General features: G+C 39.9%; 1 protein-coding gene across 2 annotated transcripts in view; it reads right to left on the bottom strand.

Moving 5' to 3' along the window:
* Positions 1-22,681, bottom strand: part of abca4b (ATP-binding cassette, sub-family A (ABC1), member 4b) — a 98,671-nt gene that overhangs the window by 19,671 nt on the left and 56,319 nt on the right. Inside the window, exons 27-40 of one of the 2 annotated variants that reach the window (XM_037531255.1) lie at positions 20,114-20,168; positions 18,934-19,005; positions 18,533-18,705; positions 17,064-17,188; positions 16,884-16,982; positions 16,595-16,784; positions 14,028-14,122; positions 13,911-13,943; positions 13,701-13,806; positions 10,838-10,912; positions 10,573-10,742; positions 9,540-9,717; positions 449-564; positions 194-341 (exon numbers count right to left, since the gene is read on the bottom strand). In XM_037531255.1, coding sequence (XP_037387152.1) covers positions 194-341; positions 449-564; positions 9,540-9,717; positions 10,573-10,742; positions 10,838-10,912; positions 13,701-13,806; positions 13,911-13,943; positions 14,028-14,122; positions 16,595-16,784; positions 16,884-16,982; positions 17,064-17,188; positions 18,533-18,705; positions 18,934-19,005; positions 20,114-20,168 — 1,635 coding nt within the window. The remainder of the gene's footprint in view (positions 1-193; positions 342-448; positions 565-9,539; positions 9,718-10,572; positions 10,743-10,837; positions 10,913-13,700; positions 13,807-13,910; positions 13,944-14,027; positions 14,123-16,594; positions 16,785-16,883; positions 16,983-17,063; positions 17,189-18,532; positions 18,706-18,933; positions 19,006-20,113; positions 20,169-22,681) is intronic. The other variant, XM_037531256.1, reaches the window with a different exon arrangement.

The raw sequence follows: 22,681 nt of genomic DNA, 5'->3' as shown, positions 1-22,681 counted from the left end.
TCGGACATTCATCTGGACTCTTGGACTTCCAGACTCTCTCTGGTACTCCTGCCGTGTTTTGTGAAGTATCTTGGTTTTTGACCATTTTGGACTGTTTTCTGACTCTTCTTCTGGTTTTCTGGACTTTGATGCTGTGTGTTTCGGATAAATGGGAAAATCATGTCAGGAGAGCCATCATTACATAATGACTTACCCTGTTGTTCTCAAAGAGCTCCAGGATGAATGTGATTGCACTGCTGTTGATGCCAATGAACAGGTTGATGCAGGACAGGGAGACGTATGCAGTGCTGGGGATGCTGAAGATGTAGGACATGGGGTACATCATAGGGGTGACGGACCACCTACGAAACACACAAATAACCCCAAATAACCACAAATAACCACAAATAACGCAGCCAGATTTTTCTTATTCGATTCAAATGGGTAAAAATATCCATCACTGACTCACCCGTATAAACAGAGCAGAGCCACCAGAGCTGGTAGGTTAGTCGGGGATGTGTAGCATTTTTTGTCAAAGGCAACAAAGATGCCCACAACCATAGCAGAGCTGATGGAGTAATTCACCTGCAGAATGAAGATGGAGGAATAAAATGGTAAAAACATTCATTTGAAAATGGATACAGACACTTTTTACAACACTTTCTCTCCCAACGCACTGCTGAAACGGGTTTGTATTAAAGTAAAAAAACAAATTTATCAGAGCATCAGTACCTCACACCTCCTCAAGAGGGAGCTAATCAAACCATGACGCCAATTTGCCAAGAAAATAAGTGAATCAGGAAATAAAGAAGCAGTAGCGAGGGTAGAAATAAGGTAAATAAAGGAGAAGAAATCATTTTCCAGATCAAAAGTCTGGGCTCTGTTAAGGTCTGCAAGCCCTGATTGATGCCAGCCTGTAAGAATAAAGTCGTGAATGTTTGCGGGTGATATAGTAAAGCATCCGTCCATCCATCCGTCCATCCATCCGTCCATCCATCCGTCCATCCATCCGTCCATCCATCCATCCATCCATCCGTCCATCCATCCATCCATCCATCCTATGGATGGATGAGGGTGATATAGTAAAGCATGCAGTCATTATTCTGACCCTGTGGAGAAACTAAAGGTGGGCGATGTGGCAAAATCTAACATCGTGACGGTAACGTGGCAGAATAAACTCAGACGCTCGTGGATAAAAAGACAAAGGGAGGTCTTAATGTTAGAATCGTGATCCAAAAACGTGGTCAGTGGTCAGTGACCAGGCAAAGGTCAAATCCAGAAATGACAAAAGACACAAAAACAAGCATAACCTGGCAACCAGAGTCCAATGGGCAAAGGCAAAAAGGGCAAAAGTCAAAATACCAAAACACAAAACACAGGAACCAAATACCAAAATACCAAAATATAAAACACAGGAACCAAATACCAAAATACAAAACACAGGAACCAAATACCAAAATACCAAAATACAAAATACAGGAACCAAATACCAAAATACAAAACACAGGAACCAAATACCAAAATACAGGAACCAGATACCAAAATACCCAAACACAAAACAGAGGAACCAAATACCAAAATACCAAAACACAAAACACAGGAACCAAATACCAAAATACCGAAACACAAAACACAGGAACCAAATACCAAAATACCAAAACACAAAACACAGGAACCAAATACCAAAATACCGAAACACAAAACACAGGAACCAAATACCAAAATACCAAAAAACAAAACACAGGAACCAAATACCAAAATACCAAAACAAAAAACACAGGAACCAAATACCAAAACACAAAACACAGGAACCAGATACCAAAATACAAAACACAGGAACCAAATACCAAAATACAGGAACCAGATACCAAAATACCGAAACACAAAACACAGGAACCAAATACCAAAATACCAAAACACAGGAAACCAAATACCAAAATACCAAAACACAAAACACAGGAACCAAATACCAAAATACCAAAATACAAAACACAGGAACCAGATACCAAAATACAAAACACAGGAACCAAATACCAAAATACAGGAACCAAATACCAAAATACCAAAACACAAAACACAGGAACCAAATACCAAAATACCAAAACACAAAACACAGGAACCAAATACCAAAACACAAAACACAGGAACCAAATACAAAATATCAAAACACAGGAACCAAATACAAAATACCAAAACACAAAACACAGGAACCAAATAGCAAAATACCAAAACACAAAACACAGGAACCAAATACCAAAATACCAAAACACAAAACACAGGAACCAAATACCAAAATACCAAAATACAAAACACAGCAACCAGATACGAAAATACCAAAACACAAAACACAGGAACCAAATACCAAAATACCAAAATACAAAACACAGGAACCAAATACCAAAATACTAAATACAGGAACCAAATACCAAAATACAAAACACAGGAACCAAATACCAAAATACAAAATACAGGAACCAAACACCAAAATACAAAATACAGGAACCAGATACCAAAATACCAAAATACAAAACACAGGAACCAAATACCAAAATACCAAAATACAAAACACAGGAACCAAATACCAAAATACAGGAACCAGATACCAAAATACCAAAACACAAAACACAGGAACCAAATACCAAAATACAAAACACAGGAACCAGATACCAAAATACCAAACACAGGAACCAAATACCAAAATACAAAATACAGGAACCAAATACCAAAATACAAAACACAGGAACCAAATACCAAAATACAAAACACAGGAACCAGATACCAAAATACAAAACACAGGAACCAAATACCAAAATGCAAAACACAGGAACCAGATACCAAAATACCAAACACAGGAACCAAATACCAAAATACAAAATACAGGAACCAAATACCAAAATACAAAACACAGGAACCAAATACCAAAATACAAAATACAGGAACCAAACACCAAAATACAAAACACAGGAACCAGATACCAAAATACAGGAACCAGATACCAAAATACCAAAACACAAAACACAGGAACCAAATACCAAAATACAGGAACCAGATACCAAAATACCAAAACACAAAACACAGGAACCAAATACCAAAACACAGGAACCAAATACCAAAATACAAAATACAGGAACCAAATACCAAAATACAAAATACAGGAACCAAATACCAAAATACAGGAACCAGATACCAAAATACCAAAACACAAAACACTGGAACCAAATACCAAAATACCCAAAACACAAAACACAGGAACCAAATACCAAAATACAAACACAGGAACCAAATACCAAAAATACCAAAAATACAAAATACAGGAACCAAATACCAAAAATACAAAACACAGGAACCAAATACCAAAATACAGGAACCAGATACCAAAATACCCAAACACAAAACAGAGGAACCAAATACCAAAATACCAAAACACAAAACACAGGAACCAAATACCAAAAGTAACGAAACACAAAACACAGGACCAAAATACAAAATACCAAAACACAAAACACAGGAACCAAATACCAAAGATACCGAACACAAAACACAGGAACCAATATACCAAAATACCAAAACACAAAACACAGGAACCAAATACCAAAATACCAAAACAAAAAACACAGGAACCAAATACCAAAAATACAAAACACAGGAACCAGATACCAAAATACAAAACACAGGAACCAAATACCAAAATACAGGAACCAGATACCAAAATACCGAAACACAAAACACAGGAACCAAATACCAAAATACCAAAACACAGGAACCAAATACCAAAATACCAAAACACAAAACACAGGAACCAAATACCAAAATACCAAAATACAAAACACAGGAACCAGATACCAAAATACAAAACACAGGAACCAAATACCAAAATACAGGAACCAAATACCAAAATACCAAAACACAAAACACAGGAACCAAATACCAAAATACCAAAATACAAAACACAGGAACCAAATACCAAAACACAAAACACAGGAACCAAATACAAAATATCAAAACACAGGAACCAAATACAAAATACCAAAACACAAAACACAGGAACCAAATAGCAAAATACCAAAACACAAAACACAGGAACCAAATACCAAAATACCAAAACACAAAACACAGGAACCAAATACCAAAATACCAAAATACAAAACACAGCAACCAGATACCAAAATACCAAAACACAAAACACAGGAACCAAATACCAAAATACCAAAATACAAAACACAGGAACCAAATACCAAAATACTAAATACAGGAACCAAATACCAAAATACCAAAATACAAAACACAGGAACCAAATACCAAAATACAAAATACAGGAACCAAACACCAAAATACAAAATACAGGAACCAGATACCAAAATACCAAAATACAAAACACAGGAACCAAATACCAAAATACCAAAATACCAAAATACAGGAACCAAATACCAAAATACAGGAACCAGATACCAAAATACCAAAACACAAAACACAGGAACCAAATACCAAAATACAAAACACAGGAACCAGATACCAAAATACAAAACACAGGAACCAAATACCAAAATACAAAATACAGGAACCAAATACCAAAATACAAAAACACAGGAACCAAATACCAAAATACAAAACACAGGAACCAGATACCAAAATACAAAACACAGGAACCAAATACCAAAATGCAAAACACAGGAACCAGATACCAAAATACCAAACACAGGAACCAAATACCAAAATACAAAATACAGGAACCAAATACCAAAATACAAAACACAGGAACCAAATACCAAAATACAAAATACAGGAACCAAACACCAAAATACAAAACACAGGAACCAGATACCAAAATACAGGAACCAGATACCAAAATACCAAAACACAAACACAGGAACCAATACCAAAATACAGGAACCAGATACCAAAATACCAAAACACAAAACACAGGAACCAAATACCAAAATACCAAAATACAAAATACAGGAACCAAATACCAAAATACAAAATACAGGAACCAAATACCAAAATACAGGAACCAGATACCAAAATACCAAAACACAAAACACTGGAACCAAATACCAAAATACCCAAACACAAAACACAGGAACCAAATACCAAAATACAAAACACAGGAACCAAATACCAAAATACCAAAATACAAAACACAGGAACCAAATACCAAAATACCAAAACACAAAACACAGGAACCAAATACCAAAATACAAAACACAGGAACCAAATACCAAAATACAGGAACCAGATACCAAAATACCAAAACACAAAACACAGGAACCAAATACCAAAATACCAAAATACAAAACACAGGAACCAGATACCAAAATACCAAAATACAAAACACAGGAACCAAATACCAAAATACAAAACACAGGAACCAAATACCAAAATACAAAACACAGGAACCAAATACCAAAATACAAAACACAGGAACCAAATACCAAAATACAGGAACCAGATACCAAAATACCAAAACACAAAACACAGGAACCAAATACCAAAATACCAAAATACAAAACACAGGAACCAGATACCAAAATACCAAAATACAAAACACAGGAACCAAATACCAAAATACAAAACACAGGAACCAAATACCAAAATACAAAACACAGGAACCAAATACCAAAATACAGGAACCAGATACCAAAATACCAAAACACAAAACACAGGAACCAAATACCAAAATACAAAACACAGGAACCAAATACCAAAATACAAAACACAGGAACCAAATACCAAAATACAGGAACCAGATACCAAAATACAAAACACAGGAACCAAATACCAAAATACAAAACACAGGAACCAAATACCAAAATACAAAACACAGGAACCAAATACCAAAATACAGGAACCAGATACCAAAATACCAAAACACAAAATACAGGAACCAAATACCAAAATACAAAACACAGGAACCAAATACCAAAATACAAAATACAGGAACCAAACACCAAAATACAAAATACAGGAACCAAATACCAAAATACAGGAACCAGATACCAAAATACCAAAACACAAAACACAGGAACCAAATACCAAAATACAAAACACAGGAACCAGATACCAAAATACAAAACACAGGAACCAAATACCAAAAGACAAAATACAGGAACCAAATACCAAAATACAAAACACAGGAACCAAATACCAAAATACAAAACACAGGAACCAGATACCAAAATACCAAACACAGGAACCAAATACCAAAATACAAAATACAGGAACCAAATACCAAAATACAAAACACAGGAACCAAATACCAAAATACAGGAACCAGATACCAAAATACCAAAACACAAAACACAGGAACCAAATACCAAAACACAAAACACAGGAACCAAATACCAAAATACAAAACACAGGAACCAAATACCAAAATACAGGAACCAGATACCAAAATACCAAAACACAAAACACAGGAACCAAATACCAAAATACCCAAACACAAAACACAGGAACCAAATACCAAAATACAAAACACAGGAACCAAATACCAAAATACAGGAACCAGATACCAAAATACCAAAACACAAAACACAGGAACCAAATACCAAAATACAAAACACAGGAACCAAATACCAAAATACAGGAACCAGATACCAAAATACCAAAACACAAAACACAGGAACCAAATACCAAAATACCAAAATACAAAACACAGGAACCAAATACCAAAATACCAAAATACAAAACACAGGAACCAAATACCAAAATACAGGAACCAGATACCAAAATACCAAAACACAGGAACCAAATACCAAAATACAAAACACAGGAACCAAATACCAAAATACAAAACACAGGAACCAAATACCAAAATACAAAACACAGGAACCAAATACCAAAATACAGGAACCAGATACCAAAATACCAAAACACAAAACACAGGAACCAAATACCAAAATACAAAACACAGGAACCAAATACCAAAATACAAAACACAGGAACCAAATACCAAAATACAGGAACCAGATACCAAAATACCAAAACACAAAACACAGGAACCAAATACCAAAATACCCAAACACAAAACACAGGAACCAAATACCAAAATACAAAACACAGGAACCAAATACCAAAATACAGGAACCAGATACCAAAATACCAAAACACAAAACACAGGAACCAAATACCAAAATACCCAAACACAAAACGCAGGAACCAAATACCAAAATACAAAACACAGGAACCAAATACCAAAATACAGGAACCAGATACCAAAATACCAAAATACAAAACGCAGGAACCAAATACCAAAATACCCAAACACAAAACACAGGAACCAAATACCAAAATACCAAAATACAAAACACAGGAACCAAATACCAAAATACCAAAATACAAAACACAGGAACCAAATACCAAAATACAGGAACCAGATACCAAAATACCAAAACACAAAACACAGGAACCAAATACCAAAATACCTAAACACAAAACACAGGAACCAAATACCAAAATACCAAACACAGGAACCAAATACCAAAATACCAAAATACAAAATACAGGAACCAGATACCAAAATACCAAAACACAAAACACAGGAACCAAATACCAAAATACAGGAACCAGATACCAAAATACCAAAACACAAAACACAGGAACCAAATACCAAAATACCCAAACACAAAACACAGGAACCAAATACCAAAATACCAAACACAGGAACCAAATACCAAAATACAAAATACAGGAACCAAATACCAAAATACAAAATACAGGAACCAAATACCAAAATACAAAACACAGCAACCAAATACCAAAATACCCAAACACAAAACACAGGAACCAAATACCAAAATACCAAAATACAAAACACAGGAACCAAATACCAAAATACCAAACACAGGAACCAAATACCAAAATACAAAATACAGGAACCAAATACCAAAATACAAAATACAGGAACCAAATACCAAAATACAAAACACAGGAACCAAATACCAAAATACCCAAACACAAAACACAGGAACCAAATACCAAAATACCAAAATACAAAACACAGGAACTAAATACCAAAATACCAAAATACAAAACACAGGAACCAAATACCAAAATACAAAACACAGGAACCAAATACCAAAATACCAAAATACAAAACACAGGAACCAAATACCAAAATACCAAAATACAAAACACAGGAACCAAATACCAAAATACAGGAACCAGATACCAAAATACCAAAACACAAAACACAGGAACCAAATACCAAAATACCTAAACACAAAACACAGGAACCAAATACCAAAATACCAAACACAGGAACCAAATACCAAAATACCAAAATACAAAATACAGGAACCAGATACCAAAATACCAAAACACAAAACACAGGAACCAAATACCAAAATACAGGAACCAGATACCAAAATACCAAAACACAAAACACAGGAACCAAATACCAAAATACCCAAACACAAAACACAAGAACCAAATACCAAAATACCAAACACAGGAACCAAATACCAAAATACAAAATACAGGAACCAAATACCAAAATACAAAATACAGGAACCAAATACCAAAATACAAAACACAGCAACCAAATACCAAAATACCCAAACACAAAACACAGGAACCAAATACCAAAATACCAAAATACAAAACACAGGAACCAAATACCAAAATACCAAACACAGGAACCAAATACCAAAATACAAAATACAGGAACCAAATACCAAAATACAAAATACAGGAACCAAATACCAAAATACAAAACACAGGAACCAAATACCAAAATACCCAAACACAAAACACAGGAACCAAATACCAAAATACCAAAATTCAAAACACAGGTACCAAATACCAAAATACAGGAACCAAATACCAAAATACAAAATACAGGAACCAAATACCAAAATACAAAATACAGGAACCAAATACCAAAATACAAAATACCGGAATGCTCAGCAGCTCTTAGGACAAGAAGCAACTCCTCGCAATGAACTAACCTACAAAGCTTTAAACTAACATTAATCATATGATAGCAGGTGTAACGGTGATTGGAGTGAGTTGGAGGGCTGAAGATCACATGATCCCCTGGGAATTCTGGGAAATGGAGTCCCTATAGAGACCTCTGGGCCCGAGGGATGTGTGACAGTGATACTTTTCACAATGAACGCTGTGTGAGAATATTAATTTTTTCTAATATTTATCTGATCAGTTGGAACAGAGAAAAAGAGCCAGTATTATCAAAAACTGAACGCAGTGATTTGATTCAGTATTTGTCACTAAATCCAGTTAAACAGACTCTCTTAATAATGAAACATGCAGCTGCTCAGAGTCTACAAGCACTGACGTTATACACTATATGTTCAGAAGAGCATACTGTATTGAACTGTGGCATAATTCATCACGATAGTGATATGAATCATCATATTGCCCAGTCCTAGGAGGGACCAGCTAATGCCTCAGCTGTTGGTCTGCATACTCTCTACAATATATCGCACATCACATACAGTCGCCCGTAAAGTGATGCCATCGATACTGAGAGAAACACTGATACAATCATTTGTCAAGATCGGCTGTAATTCCCACCCTTAGCCAATCATTCAGTCACTAACCATGTCCCAGAAGAAATTGGCCACCCAGTAGACCAGTGGGCTGACCCCACTGACGAACTGCAGGTGTTTGGCCTTCGTGACGCGCTCCTGGATGAGGTAGAGGACGAAGCTGGCTGGGATGAAGGACATGGCGAAGATTACACAGATGGCCACCACTGCGTCCACAGACGTGGTCAATCTGTGAACAAAGCAGAGTGATGGTCAGGCTGTAGAGGCATCAAAAGAGCTTTCACTCTACGTGGTCAATTCCAAGCAATGCCTTAACTCAGCTTCATTAATTATAACAAAATAACAAGGTTCCAGAATTTCTGCAGCATTCAAACTCTGGTGGACAGGAGGGACGGGCCTTAGAACAATAACAAAGGTAGATGTGGAGCTCTGTGAAGTGGAGCTCTGTGAAGTGGAGCTCTGTGAAGTTCAGGTCGACATACTGTTCAGGGAAATCTTAAAGGTTCAGCACCAAGACATTCTGGACTATCGTACACTACTAACTTTGTGGGGACAGTTTGGGGAAGAACCTTTCCTGTTCCAGCATGACTGAGCCCCAGTGCACAAAGCAGCTCCATAAAGGCCGGACTGGGTGAGGAACAGCCTGACTGACCCTCACAGGGTCCTGACCTCAATCCCATCAAACAACGTTGGGATGATCTAGAATGGAGACTGTGAGCCAGACTCTCTCGTCCAACATCAGGGTCTGACCTCACAAATGCTCTTTTAACTGGATGGGTACAAATTCCCACAGACTCGCTCCAACATCTTGTAGAAGCTTCCCAGAAGAGTGGAAGCTGTTGTAGCTGCAAAGGGGAACCAAGTCCATATTAATGCCTATAGATACAGAAAATAAAAGCTCCTGTGGGTGTGATCTGTAGGCGTCCCAATATTTTTGTCCATAAACTGTAACTTTAATGTATTTTCATGATATTTCTGCATCCTTAGTGTCCTTTGCTGAGTTTGTGAAATGATGTTATATATTTTCTACATATGCACTGTTAAAAGTGCCCATCTCCACGTTAGAAACAGCGCGGACACTCACACAGTGACCTCAGAGAGCTGCTCTTTGGTGAGGTTGAGCGGGTGGTTGATGGCGGTGATGCCGTACTCAGATGGATTGGTGAAATGTGGAAGATTGGCTCGAAGGATGGCGTTGTTCGCTATGTTCATGAAGGAGACCATGGCATGCCAGCCTTTATTGTTAAACCACACCTGCAACGTGAGAGAGAAGAGACACAGAGATCTGCCTGCGCCTTTTGACTTCAGGAAGGTGGAAATGTTAGACGTGTCTAAAATGCCCTAAATACCTTGACATTATATTCGCTCTCCATGTAGCGCAGGAAAGGTCCTATTTCTCTGAGCGCAAGCTTGGAGCGAGGACCCTGCAGAGGAATTCAGCATTTACAATAAACTGCACAAACTCAAGGGATTTGCAAAATAATAACAATGCCAATAACAACAACGACTAATAATAATAATTAAACTTCATTTACAGCCTGGTTCACGCACTGAAACACAGATAAAATAAATCAAATAAAAAGGAACAGCAAGCACTTAATAATCTGACCACTGCACAAATGATTGGGTCAGTAACCGGTTCAGTGTGTTTACTCTTAATAATCTGATAACTGCAGAAAATCAGACTGTGTCAGTAACTGGTTCAGCGTGTTTACTCTTAATAATCTGATAACTGCAGAAAATCAGACTGTGTCAGTAACTGGTTCAGCGTGTTTACACTTAATAATCTGATAACTGCAGAAAATCAGACTGTGTCAGTAACTGGTTCAGTGTGTTTACACTGAATAATCTGATAACTGCAGAAAATCAGATTGGGTCAGTAACTGGTTCAGTGTGTTTACACTTAATAATCTGATAACTGCAGTAAATCAGATTGGGTCAGTAACTGGTTCAGTGTGTTTACACTGAATAATCTGATAACTGCAGAAAATCAGATTGGGTCAGTAACCGGTTCAGTGTGTTTACTCTTAATAATCTGATAACTGCAGAAAATCAGACTGTGTCAGTAACCGGTTCAGCGTGTTTACACTTAATAATCTGATAACTGCAGAAAATCAGACTGTGTCAGTAACTGGTTCAGTGTGTTTACACTTAATAATCTGATAACTACAGAAAATCAGATTGTGTCAGTAACTGGTTCAGTGTGTTTACACTTAATAATCTGATAACTGCAGTAAATCAGATTGGGTCAGTAACTGGTTCAGTGTGTTTACACTCAATAATCTGATAACTGCAGAAAATCAGACTGTGTCAGTAACTGGGTCAGTGTGTTTACACTTAATAATCTGATAACTGCAGAAAATCAGACTGTGTCAGTAACTGGTTCAGTGTGTTTACACTTAATAATCTGATAACTACAGAAAATCAGATTGTGTCAGTAACTGGTTCAGTGTGTTTACACTTAATAATCTGATAACTGCAGTAAATCAGACTGTGTCAGTAACTGGTTCAGAGTGTTTACACTTAATAATCTGATAACTGCAGAAAATCAGATTGGGTCAGTAACTGGTTCAGTGTGTTTACACTTAATAATCTGATAACTACAGTAAATCAGACTGTGTCAGTAACTGGTTCAGTGTGTTTACACTTAATAATCTGATAACTGCAGTAAATCAGATTGGGTCAGTAACTGGTTCAGTGTGTTTACACTCAATAATCTGATAACTGCAGAAAATCAGACTGTGTCAGTAACTGGTTCAGTGTGTTTACACTTAATAATCTGATAACTGCAGAAAATCAGACTGTGTCAGTAACTGGTTCAGTGTGTTTACACTTAATAATCTGATAACTCAGTAAATCAGACTGTGTCAGTAACTGGTTCAGTGTGTTTACACTTAATAATCTGATAACTGCAGAAAATCAGATTGTGTCAGTAACTGGTTCAGTGTGTTTACACTTAATAATCTGATAACTGCAGAAAATCAGATTGTGTCAGTAACTGGTTCAGTGTGTTTACACTTAATAATCTGATAACTGCAGAAAATCAGACTGTGTCAGTAACTGGTTCAGTGTGTTTACACTTAATAATCTGATAACTGCAGTAAATCAGACTGGGTCAGTAACTGGTTCAGTGTGTTTACACTTAATAATCTGATAACTGCAGTAAATCAGACTGGGTCAGTAACTGGTTCAGTGTGTTTACACTTAATAATCTGATAACTGCAGAAAATCAGATTGGGTCAGTAACTGGTTCAGTGTGTTTACACTTAATAATCTGATAACTGCAGAAAATCAGATTGTGTCAGTAACTGGTTCAGTGTGTTTACACTTAATAATCTGATAACTGCAGAAAATCAGATTGTGTCAGTAACTGGTTCAGTGTGTTTACACTTAATAATCTGATAACTGCAGAAAATCAGACTGTGTCAGTAACTGGTTCAGTGTGTTTACACTTAATAATCTGATAACTGCAGAAAATCAGATTGTGTCAGTAACTGGTTCAGCGTGTTTACACTTAATAATCTGATAACTGCAGAAAATCAGACTGTGTCAGTAACTGGTTCAGTGTGTTTACACTTAATAATCTGATAACTACAGAAAATCAGATTGGGTCAGTAACTGGTTCAGCATGTTTACACTTAATAATCTGATAACTGCAGAAAATCAGATTGGGTCAGTAACTGGTTCAGCGTGTTTACACTTAATAATCTGATAACTACAGAAAATCAGACTGTGTCAGTAACTGGTTCAGTGTGTTTACACTTAATAATCTGATAACTACAGAAAATCAGACTGTGTCAGTAACTGGTTCAGTGTGTTTACACTTAATAATCTGATAACTGCAGTAAATCAGACTGTGTCAGTAACTGGTTCAGTGTGTTTACACTTAATAATCTGATAACTGCAGAAAATCAGATTGGGTCAGTAATTGATCCTTACAGAAATCAGAGTGAGAGTTTACAGCACTGATAAACCCACTACTGAGCTCAAATCAAGCCTCTTTATCAGATTTATAAACTTTGATCTAATCAAAGAAATCAGAGTGTGTGCTTACACAACCACTTAATAATCAGATAACTGCAAAAATCTGATAATGCATGTAAACGGACTCATAGAATCTGCAATGAATTTTGCATGTTTAAGCTTGTTATTATAAATGATGTAATACATCCACCTTAATGAGGTTTGGGTGAAGTACAGACTTTAGCCTACCCCTGTGATGTTCATCATCTCCCCAATCTGAGACAGAACATTCTGGATTTGCTTAGGATCCACGTCCAGTATAGGCAGCTGTCCCCCCACAGAGAGCCCACCGTACCTGAAAATGAAGTACCCTTGACTCAGATAAACTGAGTAACTCAAACGTTACATTATCACTGGAACACCATCAGCTGTTCATTCTTAAAGATACAGAATCAATACCTCTGTTCATTCACCCAGTATTTGCTCTTCAAGCTGCGGAAACAGACGGAATCGGTTATTTGCTGGATTTGGAATGTGATGAGAAAATGGAAAAACGAACACTTCCTTAAAGCTCACCTGGTCCTGATGAGACTGGGATACGTCTTTACCAGATAGTCAGAGATGTTTCTGTCCGTTAGGTCGAGCAAAATGTCCCCAGTTGCCTCTTTTCTCTGCATCACAGACAAAACGAAGAGCTCATTTACTCATAATGTGGTCCTAAAATCTTTTAATCATTTGCTTGGATACACGCTGCTCATCAAAAGTTGATCGGTCGAGCTCTCCTGCTACCCGCTTCAGACCAGCTGCCCATGCCCCAGCTACCGCCACCTGCCTTGGACGAGCTGCCCATCCTACACTGATGTTCTCATGGACGCCCAGCTATTACTAATACCAATATTACTGCTATTAATATTAGTAGTATAATAACTCTGTAGGTAGTTTGACCAGAGGAGGACGGGTCCCCCCTGGTGAGCCTGGTTCCTCCCAAGGTTTCTTCCTCAGCTCTGAGGGAGGTTCTCCTTGCCACCGTCGCCCCTGGCTTGCCCACCTGGGGGTCTTACATTCTTGTTACATTACTTTTCTGGAATTCTGTGAAGCTGCTTTGTGACCACATCTGTTGTAAAAAGCGCCACAAATAAATTTGATTTGATTTAAAAAAGGCAGCTCTGTGTATATTTATCACCAGCACTCAGCGTCATGCTCATTAACGCACGCTTTTCCACCGCATGGCTCAACGCAACTCATCTCTACTCGCTTTTGGTACAAGCTACTGCAGACGTAGCGCCCCCTTAATGTAGCTGGTCGTCATAGCAACGCCTCATTAAACTGCTGAGATGTGCAGGAAATAAATGTTGTTCAGAAGAGGCTAACAGCAGCGAGACGAAAGACTGCTGTAAAAAACAGGAGAGTAATCGAAGAAAGACTACATCAGGGCTCAGACGACGAGACGAGACGATGCTGGCGTTCAAAGGCGACACGAGGCTACGCTAACCTGGTAGCTAACGTTAGCTACGTTAGCAATTCTCTCCAACCAAATCAAAACAGGCGAGTCGAGTGGAGTTGAGCCGGGACCATGTAGTGGAATAAACAAACACCATGTTGAGTGTTATGAGCTTCCCTGTTCATTTCCTCCTCTATAACCTCTCTATGGTATGAAGAGCAGTCAGGCCTACAGTGGCGATGGTCATGGTGATGGTCATGGTGATGGTCATGGTGATGGTCATGGTGATGGTCATGGTGATGGTCATGGTGATGGTCATGGTCATGGTGATGGTGATGGTGATGGTGATGGTGATGGTGATGGTCATGGTCATGGTCATGGTCATGGTCATGGTCATGGTCATGGTGATGGCAATGGTAATGGCAATGGTGATGGCAATGGTAATGGCAATGGTGATGATGTTAATGGTAATGGTGGTGATGATGTTAATGGCAATGGTGATGGTGGTGATGATGTTAATGGTAATGGTGATGGTGGTGATGATGTTAATGGTAATGGTGATGGTGGTGATGATGTTAATGGCAATGGTGATGGTGATGGTGGTGATGATGTTAATGGTAATGGTGATGGTGGTGATGATGTTAATGGCAATGGTGATGGTGATGGTGGTGATGATGTTAATGGTAATGGTGATGGTGATGGTTGTGATGATGTTAATGGTGATGGTGATGGTGATGGTAATGATGTTAATGGTAATGGTAATGATGTTAATGGTAATGGTGGTGATCATGTTAATGGTAAAGGTGATGGTAATGATGTTAATGGTAAAGGTGATGGTGATGGTAATGATGTTAATGGTAAAGGTGATGGTGATGGTAATGATGTTAATGGTAATGGTGATGGTGATGGTAATGATGTTAATGGTAATGGTGATGGTAATGATGTTAATGGTAATGGTGATGGTGATGGTGGTGGTGATGGTGATGGTAAAGGTGATGGTGATGGTAATGATGTTAATGGTGATGGTAATGATGTTAATGGTGATGTGATGGTGGTGATGATGTTAATGGTAATGGTGATGGTGATGGTAATGATGTTAATGGTAATCGTGATAGTGATGGTGGTGATGATGTTAATGGTAATGGTGATGGTAATGATGTTAATGGTGATGGTGATGGTAATGATGTTAATGGTAATCGTGATAGTGATGGTGGTGATGATGTTAATGGTAATGGTGATGGTGGTGATGATGTTAATGGTAATGGTGATGGTGGTGATGATGTTAATGGTGATGGTGATGGTTTTCTTTTCCAACATTTTGAAAAGTTAGTGGTGCTTTTCCACTGTATAGTACCGGCTCAACTCGACTCAACTCTACTTCTCTTTTTTTGGTTTGCCATTAGAGAAAAGTCCATTCCTGGTACTCTTTTTGGTATCACCTCCGTTGAGGTTCCAAGTGAGCTGAGCCAAGACCAATGGGTGACATTTGGTATCGACTCAGCTCTTCTGAACAACGTTTCCTTCACATCATGACAGGTTCATGTGGCATCACTATGACAACCAATTACATTGAGGGGGCGCTATATCCACAGTGGAAAACAAAGTAGCTGGTACCAAAAGAGAGTCAAGTCGAGCCGGTACCAGGCAGTGGAGAAGCAGCTCAAATGTCCCCAAAGGACTGATGGGCAGTGTAGGTTCTGACCTGGCGTGGGGGCAGTCCTCCTGCTCCTATTGGACAGACTGGCAGCATGATGAGCTTCTTTTCAGTGCTGCACTGGCAGGAAGGGGAAGGGTTCCTTTCTGTCCACTCAGGGCTCAGCAAGATGTTACTGACCACAGGAGACACTGGAGGCTCCGCCCAGTCTGTTGTGATGTTGCTACACGGCAGATTCCTGCACAGACCAAACACACGGTCACAGAGAAGCTCCACCAGACAGTGCTAAACACGTTTCTGATATTTCTCATTTCTGCCTCAATGTTCATATGCTCACTCTAACGGCAGGTCCACCATGCACCGAGTCCCCATGCCTGGCTCTCGCAGCATCATGTGGACGAAGTGGCTCATCTTTGGATGGTCCGGCCTCTCGTTGCTGGAAAGCATAAGAAGTTTGAGGGAACCTCGCTGTAGCGCCGGTGAAGATTAAAGGCTGTCTGAGAAAAGCGTTGCTTACCTGATGAAGGTGAACTGCTGACCGTAGATCCACGGACTGAGGGTCAGACTCGGGTACTCTCCAAACGGAGGAACGATCATGGTGAAGATCAGAGCTATCAACACAAAACTGGCCGGCAGAACAATCTACAAACACAGAACATGCGACAGTGAGGAAAACCTCACGCATCTTTAGGGGTTTTAGGTTCTTCAGTAAAGAAAGCGATTCCATATAGAACCATGAACATTGAAAACACTCATTTGCATATTTAAATGTTTCTCTGCGTGGTGAAATGTTCCTCAGATTGATGGAGAATATGTTGTATATGGTTCTATCCAGCACCAAAATGGGTTCTCCTATAGTCACCATGTTTTTAGTGCTGTATAGAACCATATACAACACATTCTCCATCAATCTGAAGAACATTTTAAGCATGCAAAGGGTTCTTTAAATGCTTATGAATCTATATGGAACTATTTTCTTTGCTGAAGAACCATCTTTTTTTAAGCCTGGAACTCATATTTACTGCATGTCGGAACGAGTTTCACAATTTATAAACCTATTTAGTTTATTTTAGTTCAGGCCTGGGCTTAATCTGAGTCTAAAACCAGACCTTTTTTTTTTTCCTCATATTTAATTTTAATATTCTATTATGAAGCTTTTCGTAAGCTCAGTTTAGAGTTCAGAAGAAAGTTTAATCGCTTTATATCAAAATTGCTGGAAGAATCTCAGGAGCTGTAATTTTAATTATTGAAGTTTTAAGTGGGGCATTTTTACGTAATAACATGAAGCTGGTGAACTGCCTGTACATGAGCTGGACCAATCAGAAGCACCTACATACCTACACGACTACACAACCATCTACCTGGCTGGCACCGGCACCAGTTTACAACAAATGTTGAAACTCTTAAAAAAGGTGGTTCTTTACGGATTCTTTGGTAAAGAAAATGGTTCTACACAGAACCATGAACGCTCAACAAACCCTTTTTATACAGGTTCTATTTAGCACCCAAAAGGGCTCTTCTATTGTTACAAGCTCAACATCGTAACCACAGAAGATCCCTTTTGGGCGCTAGATGGATCCATCTACAGCACATTCTCCACTAATCCGAAGAACCCATTCACCATGCAAAGAATGCTTTGATCGTCCTAAGGGTTCTTTGAGTATTCATGGTTCTACATAGAACCATTGTCTTTACCAAAGAACCCTTGAAAACCATCTTTAAGAGAGTGGCTGAACTAAATCCCAGCCAAAGGTGGTCCATAAGTCGAGCAGCCACTCCAAATCGGCCGTTAACGTCATAGACGTCCTGTGGCATCTGGCCTCCGTCCCCTCCTCCCCCATGGAAAACTAATCCTGTCCCAACGGGGCCCAAAACTAAATTATATTCCCAGGAAGTACATTACGATGAGATGACAGAAATCTGGCCAACAATCAGAGCTGCTCTGTGATGTCTGAGCTGTGTGTGGTGTCCACTGTGAGGCCGTACCTGAGCGAGGAAGTCCTTGTGGCTGCGCGTCGCGTGGTGAAACCTCTTCACCAGCAGGGCATGGAACTGCTTTAGGACCAGACTGAAGCCTTTCACCTGCCTGGAGGCTTTTCCCGCGTTGCTGTCCAGTTCCTCATGCTTTCCCACACCGTTCTCTTGCAAACCATTCGCTTCTGCAGCAAACAACAGGAGAACGTTTTCTCAGGAGCTTCACACCATACAGGAGTTTCTAGCAGAGTATGGGTGCATTTCTTCGCTATCAGCTGTTCAGCAAGGCCTGGATTAGCCTCTGAGCTCTAGCGTGAAGCATGGCACCTCAGACACTGGGAACAAAGCAGCCTGACTGCACCGGCCACTCATGACCGCTAAGCAAAGCAGAGCTCTTAGCCTTCAGCGTTCACCTTCTGGAGCCACAGCATTAGTTTTAGCATTGGGCTCCCTGCCATTTCTCCTCTGCTGCAGCATCCACTGCTCTGAGGGAGGCGATCAGATATGACACCAGTCAAACATCAGGAGAACAAGGAGAGGGTTCCTACACTCACTGTCCACTTTATCAGCTCCACTGACCATATAGTTTCACCCTCAGTTCTACAGTTACAGACTGTAGTCCACCTGTTTCTCTGCACCCTGTTCTTCAGTGGTCAGGACCTCCATGGACCCTCACAGAGGAGGTCCTATTTGAGTGGCGGGTCATTCTCAGCACTGCAGTGACACTGACGTGGTGGTGGTTTCACTGGTGCGAGTGGATCATACACAGCAGTGCTGCTGGAGTGTTTAAACACTGTGTCCACTCACTGTCCACTCTATTAGACACTCCTACCTCATCGGTCCACCTTGTAGATGTAAAGTCAGAGACGACAGCTCATCTGCTGCTGCACAGTGTGTGCTGGTCATCCTCTAGTCCTTCATGAGTGGTCCCAGGACGCTGCCCACAGGACGCTGTTGGCTGGATGTTTTTGGTTCTCAGTCCAGCAGCGACTCTGAGGGGTTTAAAAACTCCAGCAGCTCTGCTGTGTCTGATCCACTCTCACCAGCGCAACACCCTGCATACCCACGCTCGTCTCACACTGTTCAGTGTCTCTAATAGACTTGATTTTGTCGTTTCTGACACTGAATGACTCACTGTCACCTATAAACACTGAAAGATAACAGCGTGCCATACAGTGTTAACGACATTTGTGGAAAGGGGAAAATGCAAAATGTGTATATTTAATTTTTTACCAAACTGTTAAGTCAACATTGGCATATAAAACACTCTAGTCCTTTTAGGCTGGCTCATATGGGCACTTGCCAGACTTTACAAAGTCAGTGCTACATATTTGTCCAGTGACTGTACATAAAGTACGAGAGTCCAATATATGGAATGTATTTAGGCCCAGTTAGGCGAACAACCAGCATGAACTCATCTGAAATCCTCCCACCCTAAAATAGACGCTGGTTGCTGTTCGCAAGCTAATGCATGTTTACATTGCTCGTATACAAGCTACAGAAAAAGTAATCACAACTGTATACTGTATACACCTGTAGATCTACAGATGTTAGGCTAATAGTAAGCAAAAGGAGCAGTAAAGGAATACGTACCTGGGTTGACGGCACCATTTGCTGCTTCTCCATCTGCAGTGACCTTCAGGAAGATCTGTGAAAGGACAGCATTTGGTCATCTGGTTTAAATTGAGCATTTAGGCAGCGTGGCTCATACTAGCACCAACAAATCACTGGCCCACAGCTCACCAGCGCTTTGGACCAGTCTGACCACCATAGAGCAAACCTCACCTGCATGAACGGACCCTCTCGAAGATGCTTCCCCTGCCTCACGGCTCTGACTCTCTCGAACAGCGTTTAAGAGCAACTCTAAATACTTTTGCTTACATCTCCACCATTTAATTATGCAGGAATTTTGGAAAATTGGTACAATTCCCCTCCACCCTCCCCAACATCATTCGCTACTGCAGATGACTTCATAGGATGCTTCAAACAGAAGGTCACGTCTTTCCTCCGGCCGAGGCAGCATTCCTCACACAAACCTGACTCCTCCAGCCTTTAGATCATTCCACAACGATGAAGTGATGGAACTTTCCACTACAAACCGACCCTCAATCTGCCCACTGGGCCTCATTCTGACCACACTCCTTCAAACAATCTTCACCGCATCCTTTCCTGACCACAGTGATCAATTCATCATAGCAAATGATCCGGTTCCTTCCATCTTCAAATCAGCTTGAGTTACAGCACAACTCCAGAAACACACTCTCCACCCAACAGATGCTGGCAGCTTCCCTCCGTCAGCCTCTGTCCAGCAGCGGAGAACTGGCTGTCCTCATCTCTTGGCAAGTGAAATAATCCAGTCAGTATATCCAATGTTCTTGATGTTGAGATTGGCAGAAACTTGTTAAAAGTTTATTTAACTGTTTTACATGTTTTGAGTAAGTTTACGGAGTAAAATTCTCACTATTTTGGCAGATAATTTTGCTTATTTAAAAAAAAAGTCTTAAAACAAGAAGCAATAAAATGATCTGCCAGTACAGTGAGATACTTTTACTCAGTAAAATTCCTTTAAACAAACAAAAAGCATCTAGAAATTAGTTGAACAGTCATAATATTTGTACAACATCTAAGAATGAGACATATTAAGACACAGATGAGATTTAAGAGGATTTCTCCTGTTCCTCCATCTTAAAGAACAACCTCCTTGAGGTTCTCCTATAAGTCGGCCAGTCCAGTCGCAAGCCTGGACACAGTCGTTCTCCACACGACCAGGAAGAACCATGTCCTTGGTCCTCATCCCCCTTCACCGCATTGACACGAAACCAACAGGTGTTTATTAACCCTCTGAGGAACATTACGATGCCGGCGGGCATAAAAATTTATTTATTTTGTCATAAAATAGACAAAGGAACCATTATTTAACCATCTGTGGTCTGAGGTCATTCTCTGGATCTGTCCAGCTCTTCTTAAACGCTCCTCTAAAGGTTCTTCATAGAACCTGATCCTCATCTGTTTCATATCATAAGGCTCCGTTATCTTCATCACTACTTTCCAAACCCGCTGAAACTCTCTGACGCCGTTTCACACGAGTCTCCGATGTGGACTGAATGAAGAATGAAGGGTTTCCGGCGTGACGGTCAGTCCTTAGTGATCTCCTGACTGTCTGTCGGTCAGTTTCACACAGAATGTAGACGGACACACGGATCCAGCAGCTCCACATGGCGAGAGGCAGACGAGCACTTTGCACTGGACCGTGGATGTAAGTGCCGAGTTTTGGGTTCAGAAACGTTGAGCCTGTTTGGTGCTCATAGTTATTCACAGCAGAAGAGCTCAGGGTCCAGTTTGATCCAGAGTGGATCCTCAAAGTCTGGTCAGTGTCTTCTCCACACAGCTACAACATTGACCACACTTTTCCTCCTCCAGTAGCTGTGCACTGTGTGAGGGGGCGGAGCTCGCCAGCAGGCGGGCAGTAAGAACTGTGTTACGAGGTGATGTCATCCTGTAACAAAGGAAAAGGGCTGGAATTCCAAAGAGGCGTTTGAGGCTGTTGAGAAAAGTGGGTTCTGTGGGAGAGAGCTTCTCCTCTGGAGGGAACGCTGAGCTCTGGGACTCTGCAGAACCTTTACACTAAAGGAAAGAGAAGAACTGATAAAGCATAAAAGGGCCTCTTTAAGGGAATGTGGCAACCTTGGTTACAGCACAGTAAGGCCCGATTTACTCATACTGCGTCTGCATGGTGTGACGGTCAGTCCTTAGTGATCAGGCCACGTTAACTGATCAGCTCTTTCACACAGGCTGCATGTCCAAAACAGCAGAGCATCCAAGTTGGTATTTAGAGAATAGTCCCGGTGCCGATTTTTTCCAGCAACATACACGACATAAGCCACAAAAATATTAAACAGAAGACCATATAAAAATTTTATCTCTCTTATGATGAAATGCTAGTTAAACGGTCCGTGCCGCAAACAGATTTACCAGTTGGTCGACCTTGAAGGCTTGAAACTTTTGCCTAATCAGAAGCCAGAATGCTGCTGAGGATAAACAAACATACCGTGCACTGTTGTAAATGATATGTCTGTTGAGCAGAGTGACTGACATGACCGTTTATCTGTCTGGAAACAGGAACATCTGTATACCTTCATGCTGCTCCACAGCTCAAACACC

Source organism: Pygocentrus nattereri, chromosome 19 (assembly GCF_015220715.1).
Source record: "Pygocentrus nattereri isolate fPygNat1 chromosome 19, fPygNat1.pri, whole genome shotgun sequence".
Lineage (NCBI taxonomy): Eukaryota > Metazoa > Chordata > Actinopteri > Characiformes > Serrasalmidae > Pygocentrus > Pygocentrus nattereri.
This window is presented reverse-complemented; position numbering and strand designations above follow the sequence as displayed.